General features: G+C 50.9%; 1 protein-coding gene across 20 annotated transcripts in view; it reads right to left on the reverse strand.

Moving 5' to 3' along the window:
* The window catches only part of PPFIBP2 (PPFIA binding protein 2), a 158,886-nt gene that overhangs the window by 9,003 nt on the left and 129,992 nt on the right, over positions 1-19,891 (reverse strand). For 13 of the 20 annotated variants that reach the window (XM_060159765.1, XM_060159766.1, XM_060159764.1 and 10 more), the window contains 12 exons: positions 19,227-19,259; positions 18,656-18,797; positions 17,855-17,983; positions 10,748-10,898; positions 10,354-10,465; positions 10,057-10,145; positions 9,622-9,744; positions 8,292-8,417; positions 7,453-7,641; positions 6,317-6,493; positions 4,092-4,157; positions 79-2,939 (listed from right to left, as the gene is read on the reverse strand). In XM_060159765.1, coding sequence (XP_060015748.1) covers positions 2,871-2,939; positions 4,092-4,157; positions 6,317-6,493; positions 7,453-7,641; positions 8,292-8,417; positions 9,622-9,744; positions 10,057-10,145; positions 10,354-10,465; positions 10,748-10,898; positions 17,855-17,983; positions 18,656-18,797; positions 19,227-19,259 — 1,406 coding nt within the window. In that variant the 3' untranslated portion in view covers positions 79-2,870. Of the gene's footprint in view, positions 1-78; positions 2,940-4,091; positions 4,158-4,938; positions 5,078-5,774; positions 6,494-7,452; positions 7,642-8,291; positions 8,418-9,621; positions 9,745-10,056; positions 10,146-10,353; positions 10,466-10,747; positions 10,899-17,854; positions 17,984-18,655; positions 18,798-19,226; positions 19,260-19,891 lie in introns of those variants that run through there. The other 7 variants (XM_060159767.1, XM_060159759.1, XM_060159769.1 and 4 more) reach the window with 5 other exon arrangements.

A 19,891-nucleotide genomic window follows, 5' to 3' on the forward strand; every position in this document is an offset into this window, starting at 1 on the left:
CCACCTCAGTTGCCCACCTCAGCAGGGGTGGGGGGGTGTAAATGGGAGTTGATTATGTTGCAAGCCCACCCTTCCTACCTGTTTTGTTGTGGTTCCTTCTTTCTGTCTTTAGCTGTAGAAGATCCTTTCTGGTAGGTTCCAGTCTTTTTCATTGATGGTTGTTCTGCAGATAGTTGTGATTTTGGGGCGCTCCTGAGAGGAGGTGAGCTCTGGGTCTTTTTACTCTGCCATCTTGGCTGCTCTCCCCACCCGCTCTTCATTTTATATAATTCTGATAATGAACCAGAAATTCTGTGGGGATTTTGTTCTCCAAGTTACAGATGTGGAAACTGAGGCTTAGAGATGAAATTACTATCCCCAGGTCATTCAGCCATTAGGCGGCAGGGCTGGGCTTCAAACCTGAGTTTAACCCCAAGGTGTTCCCTTTTTGCAAAAACTGGTGTCACAGGATTTCTTACACACGTGTATGTGCGTCAGAGGGTGGGGCAAAGGGATACAGGAGAGAGAAAGGAACATGGCTTGAGAGAATTCTGTGAAGTACAGCTGTGTAGTGCCCATGGGGTGGCCTAACACAGGACGTCTCTCAGGTGGACGGGGGGAGGCGGCAGCTTAGCCTTCGTCTGTCCACCTGTTGAGCTCATCCTAATGAGTTTCCTACTCAGAGAAAGGCTGGGCACTGCAATCAATGCTGGGCACTGCACATCGAAGGTCCTACCCTCAGATGTTTTTCTTAAACACCAATCACAACCATGCCTGTCCCCTGCTTTAAACCTCTCACTGCTTTCACTAGTCCGTATCCGGACACCCTGGGTCCCCAAGATAAATTTCAGGAGCCTGGCTTACAAAGCCTTTTTCTCGATCTGGCTCCAGGTGACCTCACCCGATTCTTCCTTCCTTGGGCCTCCCACTCTGACCCCATTCTCTGGCCCACTGGTTCTCAGCTAGAGGTGATTTTGTGGGGAGACATTTTTGGTTGTCCCAACTAGAGGGGTGCTATTGGCACCTAGAGGGTAGAGGGAGAGGCCAAGGATGCTGCTAAGAGGCCAAGGACAGCCCCGAGCACAATGACTTACCCAACCCCAAATGACAGCAGTGCAGAGGTCAGGAAATTCTGCTGTCATCATATTGACCTCGGGTACTTCCTTGGATGTGCTGGGTTGTTTCAGGTCCCTCTGCCTGGAGTGCTTTTCCCCTCTGGCATACTTGAGGAAGCGGATTCATCTTTCAAAATTCAAGTAGCACCTCTCCTTGGAGGCTTTTCAGTCCTTGTCCCCAGCCCTCCATTAAAAATGACAGTTTGCTCTTTGGGGCTGTAGGCGCTCCTATTGGAGCATCTGTATCGTTCAGCACACTCTTGTCTGAAACAGATCTGTACTCCCACAGTGCACCATCCCCACCCTCAGGCAAGGACCTTGACATTCATGCCTGTAGCCCCAGTGCTCCTTAGCCCAGAATGGGAGGTACTCAACCTGCACATGTGAGGGAATGAGCGGATGAACTTAGCATCATGGATCTCCTGGGCCATCAGAGGGCTAGGACTGGGTCTTACTCCTGTCTGTACGGGAACCCATCCATAGCGGTGCTCGGTGAGGTTGTGTTGAGGATAGGTGTGGAAGGGGAGAAAGGTGACACGTTACTTCAAGGTGAGCCAGGAAGTGCTCGGGCCCAAGGTCAGCACCGTGGGACAGAGAGACACCTCCAACCCTAACAAACACCAGCGAAGGCTTCCTGAAAGAGGCTGGGGCTGTTCTGGACCTCAGCAGGCAGGATTCAGCTTTGTGACAGAGACTAGGAGAAAAGCACATTCCACGGGGAGGGAAAGGCAGGAGCACAGGCTAGAGCGTGGAAGGCCGAAGATTCAGCTCAGGCTTTTGAACGCTAATCTGTGGTAGTTGTGGAACTGAGTTCTTAGCAGGGAACAGGATGAAACAGTGCTTTGGGAAGGTCCCTCTGGGGATGGGGTGGAGAACACCTGGAGGGGACTAACTGGAAAGGAAGGGTGAGGGACCAAGTAGGAGACCCACCATGGAAATTAGATAGAGATGAGGCCAGAGGCCACCACAGGGAGGAAGAAGGACCATCGCTAAGGGGGAAGGCTGGTTGGGAGGGGACTGTGTGGGGTCTGTGTGCAGGTCCCTCTCCCTGAGGTGGGGCATACCTGAGATGTGTTGCGGTGGAAACGCTGATTTGGGTGCCTGAGGGCCCTCCTCGGGGTGGCTGGGAGAGGGGGTTGCCGTTTGATCAGACAGTTGCCTCTGAGGCTGAGAAGGGAAAGGCTTCGAAGACACCTGTGCTCAGGTGCTGGGAGGCCCCGCAGCCCTGAGACACCATTGCAGACAAGGGTGGCTTGAGGACAGCAGGAAGGGAGTCCGTTACTCCTTCCCTGCTGTCACTCCAGCCAGATTCCTGGGAAAGGAAATAGAATATGCATTTCTGTATGGAAGCAGCCCAGGAGGGGGCTTCCTACCATTTCGCCCTGCTCGGAACATTCAGAATTATTTTTCCAGCAAAGCTTTTATGACTCACGGCCCTTCCCCTTGGGTGTAAGAACCCCCAGCTGTCACCAGGGATGGCGTGAGTCATTGGGTCTGTGCTGGCGTCTCATCGCCCTCCCCACAAAAGTGGTCTGCAGTCCACGTATAAAAGTACAAAAGGTATAAAAGCTGTAACGAAGAGCACCGCACAGTTGAAGACATGTGGGCCACCTCCTGGACATCTGTTCCACAGCCCCGCTTTGTCCCATCAGCACCCATGTTGGAGATGCCCTGCAGCCCAGCTGGGCTCCACGGGTGGCCATGGGTCAGCTCCCCATCGAAGCGGACTCAGGCCGTCACACGTGCCTCTCTGGGCTGCCAGCGATAAGACAGTCATCACCAGTCCTCAGAGCTGGGAGCGGCCAGGCGGGAGTCGGTCAGCAGCTGGTCCTGGCTGAGCATGGTCTGAAAGGACACGGCCGAAGGCACTGTTCAACAGCGTTTTGGTCAAGGCTGCCCTGCGGCCACGATGTGGGAAGCAGCGGGGCACTGGGTGTGGCCCTGACTCCAGCGCCCTGTAAGTTCATGGTGTCCCAGGCACCCCACGTGTTGGCTCAGAATAGACAACACTGTCAACAATAAATTGCTCCTACCTTTAGAAGTTGCTATTTCAAGGCCACCAAAGGCCTATAGAGGTGATAAGCGCAAAGCTGGGTGAATTCATTTCAGTGTGTGAGCCAAGAAAAAAACAAATTGAAAACAGTGATCTTATTTGGATTCGGGGAGACCCGCCCCCTCCTTGACCATCTTGCCCTGGGATACAGCCTTCATAACCTGCCTCAGTACATCAGCAAAGGCCTCAACGGGCTGGACGCTGTGGCCGGTGGGCTCAGTGCTGGGGCTGTCTAAGAACTGTGAGGCCCTGGAAGGCACAGGGCCTCAACAATGTAAATCTTTTTTGTGACTGGCCTTTTACCACCAGCTCCGGGCTGCCTAGCAGCCTTGCAAGGAGGATATTAGCTCTGCTTGACAGATAGGGAAGCCAGGGCTCGGAGAGAGAGTGACTTGCCTGAGGTCCCAGACAGGGACCAGGTCAGCCTCCCTCCAGAGTGCCTCCTCTCCCCTGGTCCAAGCTGCTTCATATGGTACGGCTTGTCCCCACTGGACATGCCAGGATGTGCTCACGTGCCTGTGGTGTCCATGAAGCCAGAGGCATGATAGGAAGTATGTGTCTCATGGATGGAGAGAGCAGAGCAGTGGCCACCAAGCCAGGGGCGAGGCCTGGGCTTTGGGCTGACGAGGCGGGTGACCCAGAGCTGCTGAGCATCTTGGTTTCCTCACCAGCCTTGGGCCTGGGAAGAGGGCCTGAGACCTAGCACACCTTAGCTGGTTTCAGCTCAAGGCTGGCAGCAGGCCAACAGAGAAGGCCTCTGGGCTGCTTTCCGTCTCGCCCAGTTCAGGCTCCAGCCCCAGCCCCCGGAACCATCTGCTCTCCGCCAGCAGAGGCCCTGACGCCACAGGCTCTGGAGTAGGCCCGGGGGCTGCCCAGCACCACCCCCAAACTCCCGGGGCCTCCCCAGCACCTGTCCTACTGTGGAGAGAGGGTCAGAGTCCTACCGTGAGGCGGTGAATGTCTTGGGAGAGGAGCCCTATCTGCATCAGGGTGCCTTCCGAAGGGGTCACCTGTAAAGTGGGCAGCAGCCTGGTCAGCACGTGTGGACTGAGCTCGTGATTCGCAGAGGTGGCATGCAAGTCCTATCCTGCTTAGGCGTGTTCCGCAGGCGAGCGGGCAAGGAGTGGGCCAGGCCCTGAGGAGTGACGGGTGGAGCACGTGCTGCTTCTGTCCCTGGGGAAAGGCAGAGCCTCCAGTGTCCCACACCATCACACACACACTCTCCTTTGTCCCCACCCCGGCGCCAGCACTAAGGGGACACAGGAGAAGGGCACAGACGGGCCCTGTCAGAGCGGCCCTTTAGCACAGGTTCAGTGCTCCAGCTCCTTCCAGGAGCAGAGAGTGGCAGGGATGAAGGCCGTCAGGGTGCTGAACACACTGCAGATTTCTGGCACCAGCAGGACCCCAGACACTGATGCCCCAGTCTAGGCATAGCTAGGCATCCTCAGGGAGCTGCCAGGGCGTCCTCACTCCTAGGAGCCTGCCTCCTCTCCTTCTCAGGTAAATGCTGGCCTGCTCCTTCTTCCCCAGACCTATTTGGACATTGCAGATCTGCCCTTTGAGGGCATCGAGTATAATCCATCATTTTATAGGTGGGAAAACGGGCCCACAAAGTGGTACAGGCCTTGCTTGAGGCTGCACAGAGAACTAGTGACATAACAGTTCCATGCAGGTGTGCAAGCAGGCACGTGCGGAGATTCTCCCACCAGGACACGATAAGAAACAAGGGACAAAGCCCGCCCTGACTGTGGCTCTGAACTGCAGTGCCCAGGCATCAGCCCCGGGGAGCACCTGTCATTCAGTGGTTCTGGCCATGCCAGCTGGCAAGCCTGTGCCCTTATCTCTTGCTGGCTGGACTTCAGGGGAGGCCGGGAGGCCATGGCCTGAGACTCATGGTAGTTTAAGAAGCAAATCTTCACATCGCCTCCATCTGGGACAGAATCAGAGTGTTCAGATTGGGGTCATGAGGCCCTGCCCCATCCGCCAGACCGTTATGGTGCTGCCGTCGTGCTTCTGCAGACGAGGCCCGGGGACCCAGTAGAGCCAAAAGCTGCACTGGGACTAACTGGGATCTCATGAGCAGGAGCCCAGACTGGCAGGTATGTCCCTCCCCCAGTCCTTGGCCAGGCCAGGCCCGTCTGGAAGACCCATTATCAGTCAGTCAGCCTCTAAATCAGGAGGACAGGTCTGTTCCAGCTCTGCCAACACAGACCAGCCCCCACGGGGTTACGGGCCCAGCAGGGTCAGTCACAGCAGAGCGGCACAACACGTGAAAGAACAGAGGGCCTTTCCAGCAATGCCACCTGGTCTCCCCACGCCCCCTTCACTAGGTGGCCCATCCCGCTGGAATGGAAACCGACTTCGGGGTCTGCACGACAGATGTGACCTCCAGTCAGGACGTGAGACACCAAGTGCCTCCCAGCTTCACACCGGGCAGTGGAGCCCGAAGCGACACCACAGACCTCCAAAGGATGGGGGTCCCTCCTTGCTCCAGCCCCCTCACCCAGGACACCCACAAAGCCTGACGCAGCTCAGCAGCGCTGGCTCTCGAACTGCGCGGTGAGCAGCATTCCATCTCTAGCTGCGCCCAACTCACTTCCCTTGACAAGATCAAAGATGCTGTGCAGTTTGTTTTCTACATAAATATAGGTTTTATTACCAGAAAGAAGCGACCGCCTCCGAAGGAAGGCGCAACAGTTCCACTGTCACTGGGGCAGAAGTCCCTGCTGCTGTCCCTTCAGCCTCAGCCCAAACTGTGGTCACAGGCCTAAGGCACTTGGGGTTGCCCTCAACGGGGGCACAGCCGAGGGGCCCGAGAGCTCAGCCTCGGGACTGTCCGTGGTCTCTGGACCTGTGTCCAAGCTCAGGTATTGCCACTGGTGCTGAAGGTGGACATTCAGACTTACTGAAAACCTACAAGCATCTTTATGTCTTTCCTCCCGAGTCCCCAAGGCTGCCCCTTAGCAAAGATGCAGCGCCATACCTGGCCACCCTCAGGATTTGGAGCAAGACTGGCCCACGGGTACACAAGGGCTGGAAGGTTTTCTGCAAGTCATGCACATACACAGGGGGTGAGGAGCAGTTACATGGTGACACACACGGAGTTACTGTGAGCTCTCAGCACACACAGACAGTACAGGTGACAAAGGCATCAGCTAATCTGTCCCACCTGGTCCAGTCCATCCAGTTCAGGGGCATCGAGGGGGCTGAGGCCCTGGTAGCCAATACAGACCCTGTGACTGTCACCGACACCGTTGCTGGGCTCCACTGGGCAAATGTAGTCTGTCGATTCATCGAACTTCTTTTTTCTTATGTTTCCAAAATGTGAAAATCCCAGTTTCCTTGGCTAAAACACAGCAGATACAAGACTATGAGAAAGAGATGATCCAGCTAGTGTGCAGCTCCTACTGACGATGCATTTTAGAACAGGCCGACGAGGAAAGGAATAAGGCAAACTGCTTCTAGAAAAACTCTTAACAAAATAGAGCTCCTGTAAGCAATTGCCCTTCTGGGGAAAAGCCAACAGATAAATCATCATGAGCAAGTAGAGCCGCTCCTCCAGGATGCCGTGCCTGAAACTCCTGCCCTGCTGTCCCACTAGTGATGTTCACATTCCCGGGGGAACTGGGGGTTCCCAGAGGCTGTGCTCAGAGGACTTGGTATCACACGTGGAGCACCCCCTGCCTTCTGTTCACAGCACCTTGGGAAGCCACACGGACAGCCCTAGGCGGCCCTTCCTCCCTGCTCCAGCTTTGTCCTGAGTTGGCAGGACAGCTCAGGCAGGTGGAACGGGCTTTGTGGGATTCAGAGCCCCAGTGAGCGGCGCTGGTGCTTGGATGACCTCGGGACCTCTGGATGGCTGTGTGCTGGCCACCTCCACAGCACAAGGTGGCCACGGCTGGCTACCCACAGGGACACTCCTTATGTTGGCAAGACAGCTTGGACCAGGACCCCACGTGGCATGTGGAATGCAGATGGGTCTGACCACAGGGAACCCACACGCGGGAGCTTGTCTGCTTTGCACAGCGAGTCAAGGCAGTGTCGGGAGAGAGGACCCCATGCTGCCTGTATGTCATTTCTGTGTAAAGAAACCTGCGCACCCTTGGACTCAAGAGTGGCTGGGAACTAGGCTAACAAAAGTAACAAAATCAAACCGAAGGTAGAAACCAAGGCAGAAGCCAAGAGAGCCTCCTTGTCCAGGCAGCCCACTTGGGTTTGGCTCCAGGCACTGGGTCAGCTGCTACACAACTCAAGGGCCAGAAGGCAGGCCCCTGTGGCCACCCCAGAAAGGGCCTGGCGACTCACCCGGACTTTGGCTGTGGTGGTCAGCGGCGTGTAAGCAGGTAAAGTCATCTTCTCTCGCTTCTCCTGCTCAGCCTCAGGGCCAATCAAGGCGTTGAATTTGGTGGTCAGGTGACGCCTGAGGAGTGTCTTTTGTGGGGGGATATTGAGAAGCATGGCCAGCGTGTCCCCAGTGAAGCGCGGCTCCAGGATCTAAGAAGAAACCACACAAGCCACCCAGCGGCGACCACTGAGCGACACTGAGAACCAGGCCCCCAGGAGCCCGGGGGGCCCCGGGCAGGGGCTGAGGCTCACCCACTTGTCCTGTGTCCCCCTCCCCTCTGTCTCCCTGGCCCAGGGCCGGGCTCTGTGGCCAACCAGCAGAGAGCTGTGCCCTCTTAGATAAGGCTGTCTCCCAGGGTCTATCTGGAGGACAACTGGGCCACCCCTTCCTCCTTTCCCTGCTGGCTTTGCCACTTGACAGATAAGTGCGGATGCAGATCGTCTCATGACAAGCAGGAGGGTACATTTTGGTGGCCTCCCCCTCCCTCCCAAGCCCTGTGTTCCTCCAGCAGCAGCTGGAGCTGCCTGGTTAACAGGCGGTTCTCACGCAGCCCCTTTTTCCTGGACTCCTCTGGGTCTGTGGCTCGGGAAGTCTTTCCAGAAGCCATCTTGTTTGCATGAAATCTATTAATTCTCAGCCACAAATGATCAGATTCTACTTTGAGACTTCAATTTATGCAAGGGGTTCAGATGAAGTATCAACATTTCTTACTGGGATGCCTGTCTAGCCCTTAAGACATCAGTTTCTGAATACCCCAGGTGTCCCCGAGGCAGGTGGACCAGCCCAAAGAGCCACTCACAATGAGACCTCCGTGGACACCACTCCCACGAAGGTTGGGCGCATATTCCGCCAGGTCCACGGACCGCAACCATTCCATCACCCTGTGGTTGGACCACTGCACAACTTCTGAAGGAGAAAGATTACTCTGTAAGAGAGAGAAGGAGAGTGGAGAAGTTAGGCCTACAGGTCCTACCAGGGTCCTCTGTGGAGCCAGTCCCTGTGAGTAAGCCGGCCCCGAACGCCTTGCTGAAAACAATCCTTACGCCTACAGAGCCAGGCCTCCAGGCCAGCTGCCTGAGAGCCCTCCCAGTTTCCAAGAAATAAAGCTCTCATTGAACTTGCACTTCTGCACTGAGATATCTGATTCCAGAATCCCGTTACTCCCTGACTCTGGTTACTTTGGGACTAACACATGAGAGCATGGAGTTATTCATTCAGCGATTCAACAGAACTTTAAAGAGGACTGTCAGTTACGAGCCGAGTGTTTTATAGAATCGAGATCTCACTGGTGTGGCCAAATGTTTCGGGAGAACACATGTTAAGATACTTATACCTGAGTACCCTCAAGTGGCACCTGGGTCTTCAAAATGCCCAGCAGTGTGCCTAACATATAGAAGGTTCAAAATGTGTTTGTGTAACAGGGAGAAAAGAGGGGACGGAGAGTAGAGATATGAATTTTTAATCCCCTGGAAAGCTGAGTTACTCTTACAGCAGGGTTAGTCTTGGCTCCCATGAACATAGGAGACGGGGTGTGACTGACAATCCTGTAGCTTTGGGGCCCACCCAGAACTCCGGGGTTCCTGAAACATTATCAGGGAATTCCCCAGGATTTGGGTTGCTGTGTTTACCTCCACCATTTCTTCTCTAGCAAAACCTGATCATGGATTCCCTGTGCGCCTAGGCCTGGAGGTCAGTTAATTTTCTACCAACGAGTAGGGAGATCTGTTCTGAAATGTCTGGTTACTTATGGGTTCCTCTTCTTCTCTCCTCTGCCTCCTTTGACACCGTCTTTCCATTTTGTCTCGCCCTTCCCTCCCCTTTGCTCCATTTCCTCATCTCCTTTAATCACTATGATGGCTTTGAAAGACTTGCTGCTACTGCCCTCCAGCCCATAGCATATGTCTCCCAAAAGGAGGGAGGAGTTGGAGGGCTAGTGGCTGCTGTGGGACGCAGAGTTCAGGCCACAGGCGTGTTGGGACACCATGAAGCCCTAGTAAAGGGAAGAATCCGCAGCACCATGGGCCAAAACGCAGCCACTTTATGACCATGTCATTCTGGTTTTCTCACACCCGATCTTACAGGTGTCCCGGCTCAGGGCTACCTGGACAGATATAGTGTCCTGCCCTCACCTCATTAGCTGGCCGCCGGTGCAGGCAGTGAGGGTTGAACTTGTTGACATGCAGCACGTGAATGGCACATTTGATGCTGAGATGATGTAGTTGGCTGGTGACTTTTAGGAAAAGTAGATCATTCTGGAAAAGTAAAGTTTGGGTTGATGAACCAGAGCTTCCAAAGTGACACACACCCACCGAGGCTCCTTCCCAGACCATACACAGATAAGTGGTCTGCTACACGTCAGGAATGCATGTGGACACGTAACAGCTTTCCTTGGAGCAATGGTTCGTACTCTGCTAACTGGGACCTCTTATGTGACAAACGACACTGTTTTAGACCCGAGGGATATGAGGGAGGTGTGGAATCAAGTTTAAATACCGCCATGGGGACACCTGAGTTGAGTTGGGTGTTCACAGGGACAACTGAAACACCGGAGGAAGGATCCTCACCACAGTCAGGTACTGCAGCATTCGCCCGTCGACTCTGGATTCGTGAAACTGGTCTTTGTACTGGGGTAAGCCAATATCATCAAGCCAACCTACAGAAACAGGGAAGTGAAATTTGTGAAAATGGAAGACTGTGGATGCCAAAAAAAAAAAGGCAGCAGCACATTATCATTCTGAGTTCCAGCTATATTTCCCCTAAAGTTTAGTAATCCGTCTGCCTGTCCCAAGGACACAGCTGTCTTTGAGGCACACATTCCCAGGGGGCCGCCAGAAACATAACACACATATGCCTGTCCTTACGTGTCACCCAGATGTGGTCCAGTAGTGCAGACTTCTCCTCCTGCTTGGTGTTGATAGCTTTCACTGCTAAAATCAGCTTTTTCCTATGAAGAGGGTGCTTAATTCCCAGCTCCTGAAAGTGAAAGATGAAGACAGATGTGAAATCTCGGCGGGCAGCCTGGCCCTCAGAGGATGCTATGTCTCGGTGGAGGTACTCCACCTGGGTGGAGCATGGAAGCGGACCTCTGCCTAGCGCCCTGGGATCAACCTGAAGTGACAGAGAGAATCTCGCCCTCCTTTGTCAACTCTCCTGTGTGTGGGCGTGGGTGGGCTGTGGAGGAGTGGGGGGCCTCACTTCCCTGTGTGCTGGTTTGGGGAGAGATGGGAGCCTCCTAGCCCAGGGCTCAGCCCTTACCTTTTCCATGTCCTGAGGGGTAGCTGTCAGTAACGTGTGGCCAGAAGTCACCCACTGCCTGGCAAAGATCACGTACTGAGCCAGGCCAAAGTCCTCCAGCCATGCACACACACGCTCTGTGCTCCACTGGGCGAAGGGGCCGTTGGCATCACTGGGAAGCAGGAAACAGCACGACCCAGTTATTGGGAGAGCCTGGGCTCCAGCTGAACATAACAGCGCCTCACAAAAAGGGACTAGGTTTAAACAAAAACCCCCATCGTGGGATCCAGTTGAACAAAATCCCACGACAGTGCACTCATCGGAGGTAGACTCTAGAGTTTCCCAGGATAACCCCTGGTCTGAATCTCAAGTCTGCAGCTGCCGGGAGCTTGGGGCAGTTATATGCTCCTCAGGAAGCTGTGCTCACGTGTGCTATCAGTCCACATACACATGCACGCGAGCCAAAGCCCATTTGGATGAAGATCCACACCTGAATCGTGTTTTACACAGGGCTTAATACCGTGTTCAGGAAAACGCTTAGAAAACTAGGAAAAGCGTATCTAACATTAAGAAAAACAGAAAACCTTCCTCCAATCAACAACAGTTAATGCCTTATTTACTAATGAAACACTAGGGGCATTCACATTAAAGTTAATAAAAGACAGTATTTTTTATCACATTAGTAACACTAGTCTGAGAGTTGCAGCAAATATCAGAAGAGACAAAAATAAAAATATAGCTATTAGAAAGGTAGAAATAAAAGAAAGCCATTCTTTTCAAATGATATGATTGCCCGCCTAGAAAACCCAAGAGAGAACTCAGGAAGGTGGCTGGTTATAAATACACACGCTCTTAATGTTTATGACATACACAAATCAACAATTTTCTATATACCATCAATGCACAGATACTAACATTTTTGTTCAAATAATCCACTCACAGCAACCAAAATTATGAAATGTCTGGGATCTGTCTTTATAAGGAATGTGTGGGTCCTGTGTAACCGTGTGTGGGGATGGGGGGAGGTGGTAACTATGACACACAACTAAGCAGCATAAAAAAAGACATGAATAAATGAAGAGCTAGATCATCTTCCTAGACAGGAAGCCTGGGTATTACAAAGCCATCAGTTCTTAAAGACATCGATTTCATTTAAAGTGTAAAGGTAATGGTACACTCAAAATCCAAGTTGACTCCTAGGGGCAGGGGGGACATGGAGGTTGACAAAGCAACTTTATATTCTTTTTTCTTTTTTTTCCCGGTACGTGGGCCTCTCACTGTCGTGGCCTCTCCCATTGCGGAGCACAGGCTCCGGACGTGCAGGCTCAGCGGCCATGGCTCACGGGCCCAGGCACTCCGTGGCACATGGGATCTTCCCGGACCGGGGCACAAACCCGTGTCCCCTGCATCAGCAGGCGGACTCTCAACCACTGCGCCACCAGGGAAGCCCTATATTCATTTTTTAAAGGAGGATTCATGGAATATAGAAGACTAGCTATTCTAAAAGATTCCTTCCAAGAAAGTATTCCTAAAATGGTTAAAAAAAAATTTTTTTTTAATGCCTAGATGAGGCATCAAAAATTTTCTTAAAGTGAGGGTGGGTGTTCTTTAAAGGGCCAGGATGACCATAAAGCACCATTCTAGAACAAGTGCTGGAGATGATGTGTACCTTAGAGCAGGTGCTGGTCACTCAGCCTGGAGCCTGGGTTTTAACGAATCATGAATAGGTGCAGATCCAGGTTTCGTGAAAACTGGAACTTACAAAATTTGGGGGCCCCGCTAAGAAAAGTACACAGTTTGAATATGGAATTAGGAACAAAATGACTATTTAGAATAAGAAAACAAATCACAAAAAATTACAAATCTAATCAAACTGAAAAAGATCATGAAATCCAGAAAAATAATATTTTTATTAATTAACTCCTAGATATACCTCTATAGTACTTGACCTTCACGTTCGGGGTGCGTATTCTTTGCTTTATGACATGTCAACAACTCTATAACAGATGTCCCTCTGTATCTGCCAGGGGATTAGTTCCGGGATCCCCGTAGACACCAAAATCCAGGGATGCTCAAGTGCCTTATATAAGATGGCATAGTTCACTCAGCCCTCTGTATTTGCGGGTTCCGCATCCACGGATTCAACCGGTGGAGATCCAATCTGCAGTTGTTTGAATGAGTGGATGGGGTGGGGCTCTATTTTCTGTGAGAAGCTTTCCATCTTTCTTCTAGCATGACTGACCAATATTCTTTTGTTATGTTGATAGTTTTTTTAAGTTTTAGCTTCACAACTTATAAATGGTATTGTCAAATACATTTTTAGAAGCATCAAATTTAGGAAAACCTCTATCAATTGTCTTTTAGATGCGAGCTGTAAAATTCCATAGCGTTCAAGTTTTTTAGTGCTAATCTTAAATATTCTGTTCTTTGAATTGATAACATTTACTTAATGTCCTTATGGCTGCTGCATATTAGGCAACATCATCTTGGTCAATGTCAGTGTGTCATGTAAAATCAGCAAGAGATTTTCATCTTTTGCCAATGTGTTCATATAATTCAGTTTATATGAACAACACTCTAGGAACCTATTTACTATTTTTGTTTGGAATTTCTCTGTTGCTCTTAGTGAATTATTGCTTTTGGTTTCATCTGGGATTTTTAAAAAAATTATCGGAATAGTTTCTCAATTTCAATGCTCATTTTATCACCTTTATTTCATATCCTATTAGTTTTCAATTTCATTTATTTTCTGGTTTCTGGGAATTGGAAAGAAACAAATATTCTATGTATCAGAGGGATATTTCAGTTCTGAGGGGAAATAAGTGTTTTTGAGACTGTAATTTGAAAGCCTCTGTCCTATAGACCTTTTCATAACACCCTAGAGCTCTGATGCTCCTCTACCCTCGATCGTCTTCCCATTTCCCCCTTTGTGAGCGGTCTCTGCTCTCCTAAGCCTGTGCTGCTCCTACAGTAGCAGACCCAGCTTCCCTAACTCCTGGGGTTCTGTCAGTGCCAGGGTCTCCCATACTCTTGTCCAGGGCCACAGCTGAGCATGCTATTAAGTAATTTACAGATGACAGAGAAAGTACCTTTCATATACAGCCAAACCACTTGTTTTATTGACATGTTCCAAAACATCCCTCCAAATTGCAGTTAAGATGATGTGAGATTTATCAAGTAGGCCCTTCCCATGGTAGACGGAGAACACTTACAACTGTATATATTTCCTTAGTAAGTGCATTTCTGAAACGAGAGGACTTCTGTTTTGACTAAGCATCTGAGAGAACCGAATCTTCTGCTGGGGATTTGGCAAATCTGATGATTGGAAAGAATTTCCACAGACTGGCTTCTGGTTTTTCAAATTTCAAATGTTCTTTCTTTTTCCGCTACCCCATACTTCTGAAACCAAATGCCAGAGGACAAGTTCATTTTGGTACAAGATCTGACTTTGCATCTTTGCATCAGTAATGCCGGGCACACTGGCACATTGGAAGCCATTTTTATAGTAGGGCAGCTAATTAACTAAACCTAAGTAAACCAGACAGGAAGTGACTGCAAGCCACATAAACATAATCCCGTTAAACCCAAACTAAATGGATCCCAACTCAACCTCCCCACAGCCAGATCCCAAAAATGCCCATGGGTATTCCAGCATCGTCTGATATCAGGCAAAGGTATTAGACCAAGGGTAAGTTGGAGTAAAGAGTCAGCAGTCTTAAAACTGTTTAAAATATCTTACTTATGAAAATATTTCAAAACACACGGCCTTGTCAATACATCGGTTGGACCCTCTCTGGACCATGGAAGGGGTCTAGGCAAGTAACTGACGTTGAAGCTTAAGCTTCCTTACATTCATGATAAACCTGACACTGACAGTGAATATGGGAGAAAGGCAGTAAAATGGGGCCTGAAGCAGGGAAGCAGTCTGATCAGAGACCCCTCATAAGCTAGAGTCCCTAAGGGCAATACACTCTGTAGACAAACTCAGAAAACGCCTCCACAAGGATGGGATCCGGCCATGTGGCTTTCAAGACTTAAACATTACACTCTGCTTTCTCTTGGGGGGAAAAAACCTCTCTCACCACACACCAAAATAAATCCCCAAATAGATGACTTGTAAAGTTTTAAAAAATCACTTTTTTAAACTCATAGTTTAAAACCAGTTTTTTAAACAATCAGCAAAAAATTTTAAAACAAAATAATGAAAGAAATCACAAAGGAAAAGTTGATGAACTTCATTATACACAAACCTGAAAATCTCATATATCCAAGTAAAATTCTGCAACAAACCTAAAAAATAATTTGTTACAACTTTTAGATGTGGCTTAGTATCTTAATATGTAGAGAACAGATAGAAATCTATAAGAAAGATTAAATAAAAGATAGTAACAACTAAAAATGGGCAAAAATGCACACAGTTCACAAAAGAAATAAGATAACAAACATGTAAACTAAATAATAAAAATGTAATTTTTGGAGGTCTATAAAACTAGAACTTTAAACAAAAGCTGCAATAACAATGCTGACGAGGCTGTAGGTGCAACAAGCACTCACTGTACAGCAGTGCCGACTAGAACGTAAATCAGCAAAATGGGGAAAAAATAAAAAAATTTACTCTTATAACCTGAGAGAGAGTTCCTATGAAATGTCATTATCAAGTGTTATATTAAAAAACAACTGTTTCACTGGTAGAAACGGATTGGGGCTGGAGATTTTCGGTAACAACAGACTTCCTATAGGAACGTTGGTGACAAACTTTTTTTAAGGCTATACCTAAATATCTACAAACTATAAATACCAGAGGACATTAGCATATAATTAGATCACATTTCTGTTTAAGAGTAATAAAAGCCTTTCCTTCCCACCAGCAAACTCATTTTCGTTACCGTAAGCAGAGTGGTGATAAACATACAGTCCCATCAGGCCTTCATTCCCATTCTCCTTGTCATCCATTGCTACTGTTTACAAAGCACAAAGACACCCAAACAAAGCAACCCTGTGGCTGAACTGCAGTTTTCGCCTTCGGCAGAGAAGGTTCCCTACACTGGTTGCCCCATACCAAAGGGACTTGTAAGATGGTGGATGGGCCCTAAGGAAAAATACCTGAGGGTCTTAGAAAAGTTTTACACCCTGACCAGTGATTCCCCCCCCTTCAAGAATCATTCCTAGGGCTTCCCTGGTGGCGCAGTGGTTGAGAGTCCGCCTGCCGATGCAGGGGACGCGGGTTCGTGCCCCGGTCCGGGAAGATACCACATGCCGCGGAGTGGCTGGGCCCATGAGCCATGGCCGCTGAGCCTGCGCGTCCGGAGCCTGTACTCCGCAACGGGAGGGGCCACAACAGTGAGAGGCCCGCGTACCGCAGGAAAAAAAAAAAAAAAAAAAAAAAAGAATCATTCCTAAAGGAAAGCCAGAAGTGGAACAAAAATCCATCACTCAAGCTCTGGTGGCTTTATTTCTTCATCTCAGAACCATCAGAAACACTCACGCCTGAGGCCAGAAGATTGCCAAGCAGATGAGAATTCTCTTTTCATGGACCACATGCATATGCTTCCTTTGGCTCATTTTCTAATGTCTCCGAGTTGGTCTCTGTCTTCTCAGACCATGTGCTTAGATTCTCCAGCCTCTAAAAGCTAACGTTTACTGAGCATTTTTTGTGACTAGAAGCGTAAACACCACTCCACGATCCTGGAGGAGCAGAACCAGGAGGCTACGCATCCTCAGGTTTCTCTGTAAGGCACCTGGAGGATGGATCTGGGGATGCTCGCCAAAGGTCCTGAGTGTGTACCTGGGAGCGCCTGGCCAAGCCTAGGGACCTGAGGGGGGCTGAGTGGGGAAGCGGGGTGCATCCGTGTGTGCTCCCTTCTTTGGCGGGGGTCAGGTCTGTGAACGATATGCTGCACCAGGGAAGCATTCTTCCCCCTTCATTGGGATCTAGACTGTATGGTTTCTAGAATTAACATGTGAGTGGTGCACATCTTACTCAGTAATTACCTGCACTTGGCACTGGTATATGGCAGTCTTAGGGGGATGAAATTTAAGAGGGTTAAATCTTACTTTTCACTGTTTGTTTAGATTTAAAATGTCACAGTCCAATCCTGAGGAAGCCCCCAGAAGCCTGACCTTGGCTGAGCAACTCAGACTTTAGGAGATACTCTGCTGGAGACAATGTATTGTGGGGATGATCTGACGGGAGCAGAGGGTGCAGAAAAGGGTTTCCCTAAGACGTAGGAGTAAAGATTCACTTGGGCAAGTCGGAAGGGAGGCACTCTTCTCAGAGCAGGGAGATCTGAGGAAGGGGGGTAAAGCTGGTGACTGGAGGGGGTCCACCAGGGCGATCTCTGGGAAGGTTTCATTACTGATGCTTTTTCATTACGGCGTGATGGGAACAGTCATGCAAAACTTCCCATTTTGATCCCTTTACAACTCCCTCCAGTTAAGCCTTCAGGAAGGTGTGGTACAGTGTGTCATGAGGGAAAAGGGCAGACTGGCACCCCGGCACCCTTCTGTAGAGGTCTGTGTGGAAGGAGGGGACCCCGCCCCGGGGGAAGGTGCTGCTCTCTCCCCAGTCTCCCCGGGGAAGGTGACGCTTGAATGGCAGACAGCTGATACCAGGGTTAGATGTGCAGAAGCTCACATAATCCTCACAAGAACTTTCACAAATACTTGTTTTTGACCCCCCCCCCGCCCCCGTCCCACTTCAGAGATCAGAAAACTGAGGTATAGAGAAGTTACAGAACCTGGTTTAGGGCTCACTGCTAGGAAGTGGTTAAGCAGAGATTCCAACCCAGGTCTCTAACTCCAGCAGCAGAGCCTCTCAACCTATCACGCCAAGGCCCTGCCCAGAGTGGGCTGCAGATGTGCAGAGCTGCTGGGGTTCTCAGGGGGGCCGGAGCGCCACCTCCCGCCCCAGCACCTCTGGCTGTAGGCAGCCTCTGCCTTTACCTCCGTGCACCTATAAATAAGCGTGAGCAATGTCCACACATGTCAAAGGGGAAAGGTCGAGAAGCTCTGCACTAGGGGGTCCTGCCTTCCATCTCTGGAGGCTCTGGGGCATCCAGCCCCCCTTCCCACTCCAGTGTAGCCAGGATTTTACACAGTTCCTTGGAGATGGACTGGAGGGAGCCTTACCTTTTCTGACCCTTGGGGTCTCTGGTCCTAGAGAGTCTTGGCCCTGCAGTTGCCCGGAATCCACCTCGTCGAAACTCGGCCACCCCTGGGGCATCGGTGTTGAAATTTCCTGACTGAGTTCTTCGGATTCTGTGTGGAGAGGAATCCGTGGAGACGTCAGAGGGCAGGCTGAAAGCCTGTAGTCAGTGCACGCCTCCCACACAGGGCCTCACGAGCCATAACCGGGGCTCTGGGATGGAACCCCTGCCTCCCGGTGCTTCCCCAGAGGTCCAGCATCAAGACCTGTGACAGCTCCTTGGCCAGACCCAGCCTCAATTCTAACCCTGCCTCTGGGATTGGACCCCTCTCCCCGGGGGTCAAAGTGCAGGTTGCTGCCTGAGAGGAGGCCCCAGTTTCTGTCTCATTTCACAGACTCAGTCAGCAGGGCCAGAAAGGACTCATCTTTCTGTCCTCAAAGATTTCTTAAGACACAGACTGAGTCCTGCAGAGGAAGAAACTGGTCTCACCCATGTACCTCTCCAAAGCACATATGTAAGCTTCAGAGGATGTGCTTAGGGTCTGTGGGACGGATGGATGCCTAAAGTGAATGACACGTAAGGCAACCGGCTGTATTTAATGGGCTCCTTTCATAGTTCTCCTTCTCTGGGCCCTAAAAAGTGATTCAAGGTCTCCTCTACACATAACCACTCTGTACCCACTGCTGTCCCAGCATCTAATTATACAGGGGGTTATGGAGGTGTTTTGCCCACTCAGGAACAATATTAATTCCAAGCGATGTAATTACGGTCATCACCGACTTACTTTCCCCAGAATTTCTTGATGCCTTTGGGGCTCCGTTTACCATCTGGTGTCAGGGGAGACTGGGGGCTGGACTCGGTGCCCGAGGACGTGGGTGAGAGGTCATTGACCACAGCAGTGTCATCCCAACCACTTTCCGTGTCTCCTGAGATCAAAAGAATGGAATGATATGTGAATGACAAGAAGGAACGTGACCTCTGTAAACCTTTTCCCTGAGCCTGGGCCAGCCCTTCAGTGGGAGTCAGGAAGTCTGCCCAGCTCTGCCTTTAGGACAGAGCTTTACAGCAAGAGCTCAGAGACCAGCAGGGGCTCAGGCACACTCCAGGTTTTCTCTCTGGGGAGTTAGCGAGCTTAAGGTTTCAAATCTGGGTGAGCGAATGTCTTCAAATTCTAAGAGTTCGGGGTCCCCAAACTTGCAGGCTAACTCCAGCAAGGAGCTTCCTCTCTTTTCCCCCAGGGAGATGCGGGAATACAAGCAGGAGGGGGACGTGGCTGAATGTTCCGGAAAGGGAGGGTGTCACCGGAGGGAAATAAGGGAACCTCACTCCCCACCTCACCTGGAAGGGTACAGTACCTAGCACGGGGGCACTGACACTCCGGCCACGATCTCCAGCCAACCAAGAAGCAGAGAAGCCACACGAAGAAGCAAGAGAGGCCAAAGTCCAGCCCAACAGAGTTATAGGGAAGCAAAGAAATAAACAAGAGTCATCAAGCAAGAGGGAAAAACTCAAACAGAAAGAAAACTAATCCCACGAGGAAGGATGGGGGTGAATGGTGACTGCGCCTGACCTACAGGGTCACGGCGGCGAGAGGCAGCCCTATGTGAGGGGACTGAATGCTCCTGGTGTCGCTTCCTGGCCGGGGAGGGGCGGGGGGCAGCGGGGACTGAATACACCGGGCCGCCCACTGCTCCCGTGTGGGTGCCAGAGCTCACTTAGATCAGACGAGAATGGTCCGAAGCTGCAGGAAGTCCACAGTCTGAGTGTCGCTAGGACATACTCATCTGGAGTTCCTGCAGCCAAAGGCAGGACTGGCCAAGGGCAGAAGCCAACCCATAGTGGGGAAGCCGAGCCCTCCTCCGCCGGGGAGGAAGAGTCGGGGGAGGGACGGCTCTGTCGGGACCAGAATGTTCCTCTCTGGGCCCCTCTGATCTGCTGCTGCTATTGGGGCGATACAGCCTACTGTGCAGAGACCCCCATTTCAGATGCTAAGCACCAGAAGGATACCTGGGGACTGACA

Source organism: Lagenorhynchus albirostris, chromosome 9, assembly GCF_949774975.1.
Source record: "Lagenorhynchus albirostris chromosome 9, mLagAlb1.1, whole genome shotgun sequence".
Taxonomy (NCBI): domain Eukaryota; kingdom Metazoa; phylum Chordata; class Mammalia; order Artiodactyla; family Delphinidae; genus Lagenorhynchus; species Lagenorhynchus albirostris.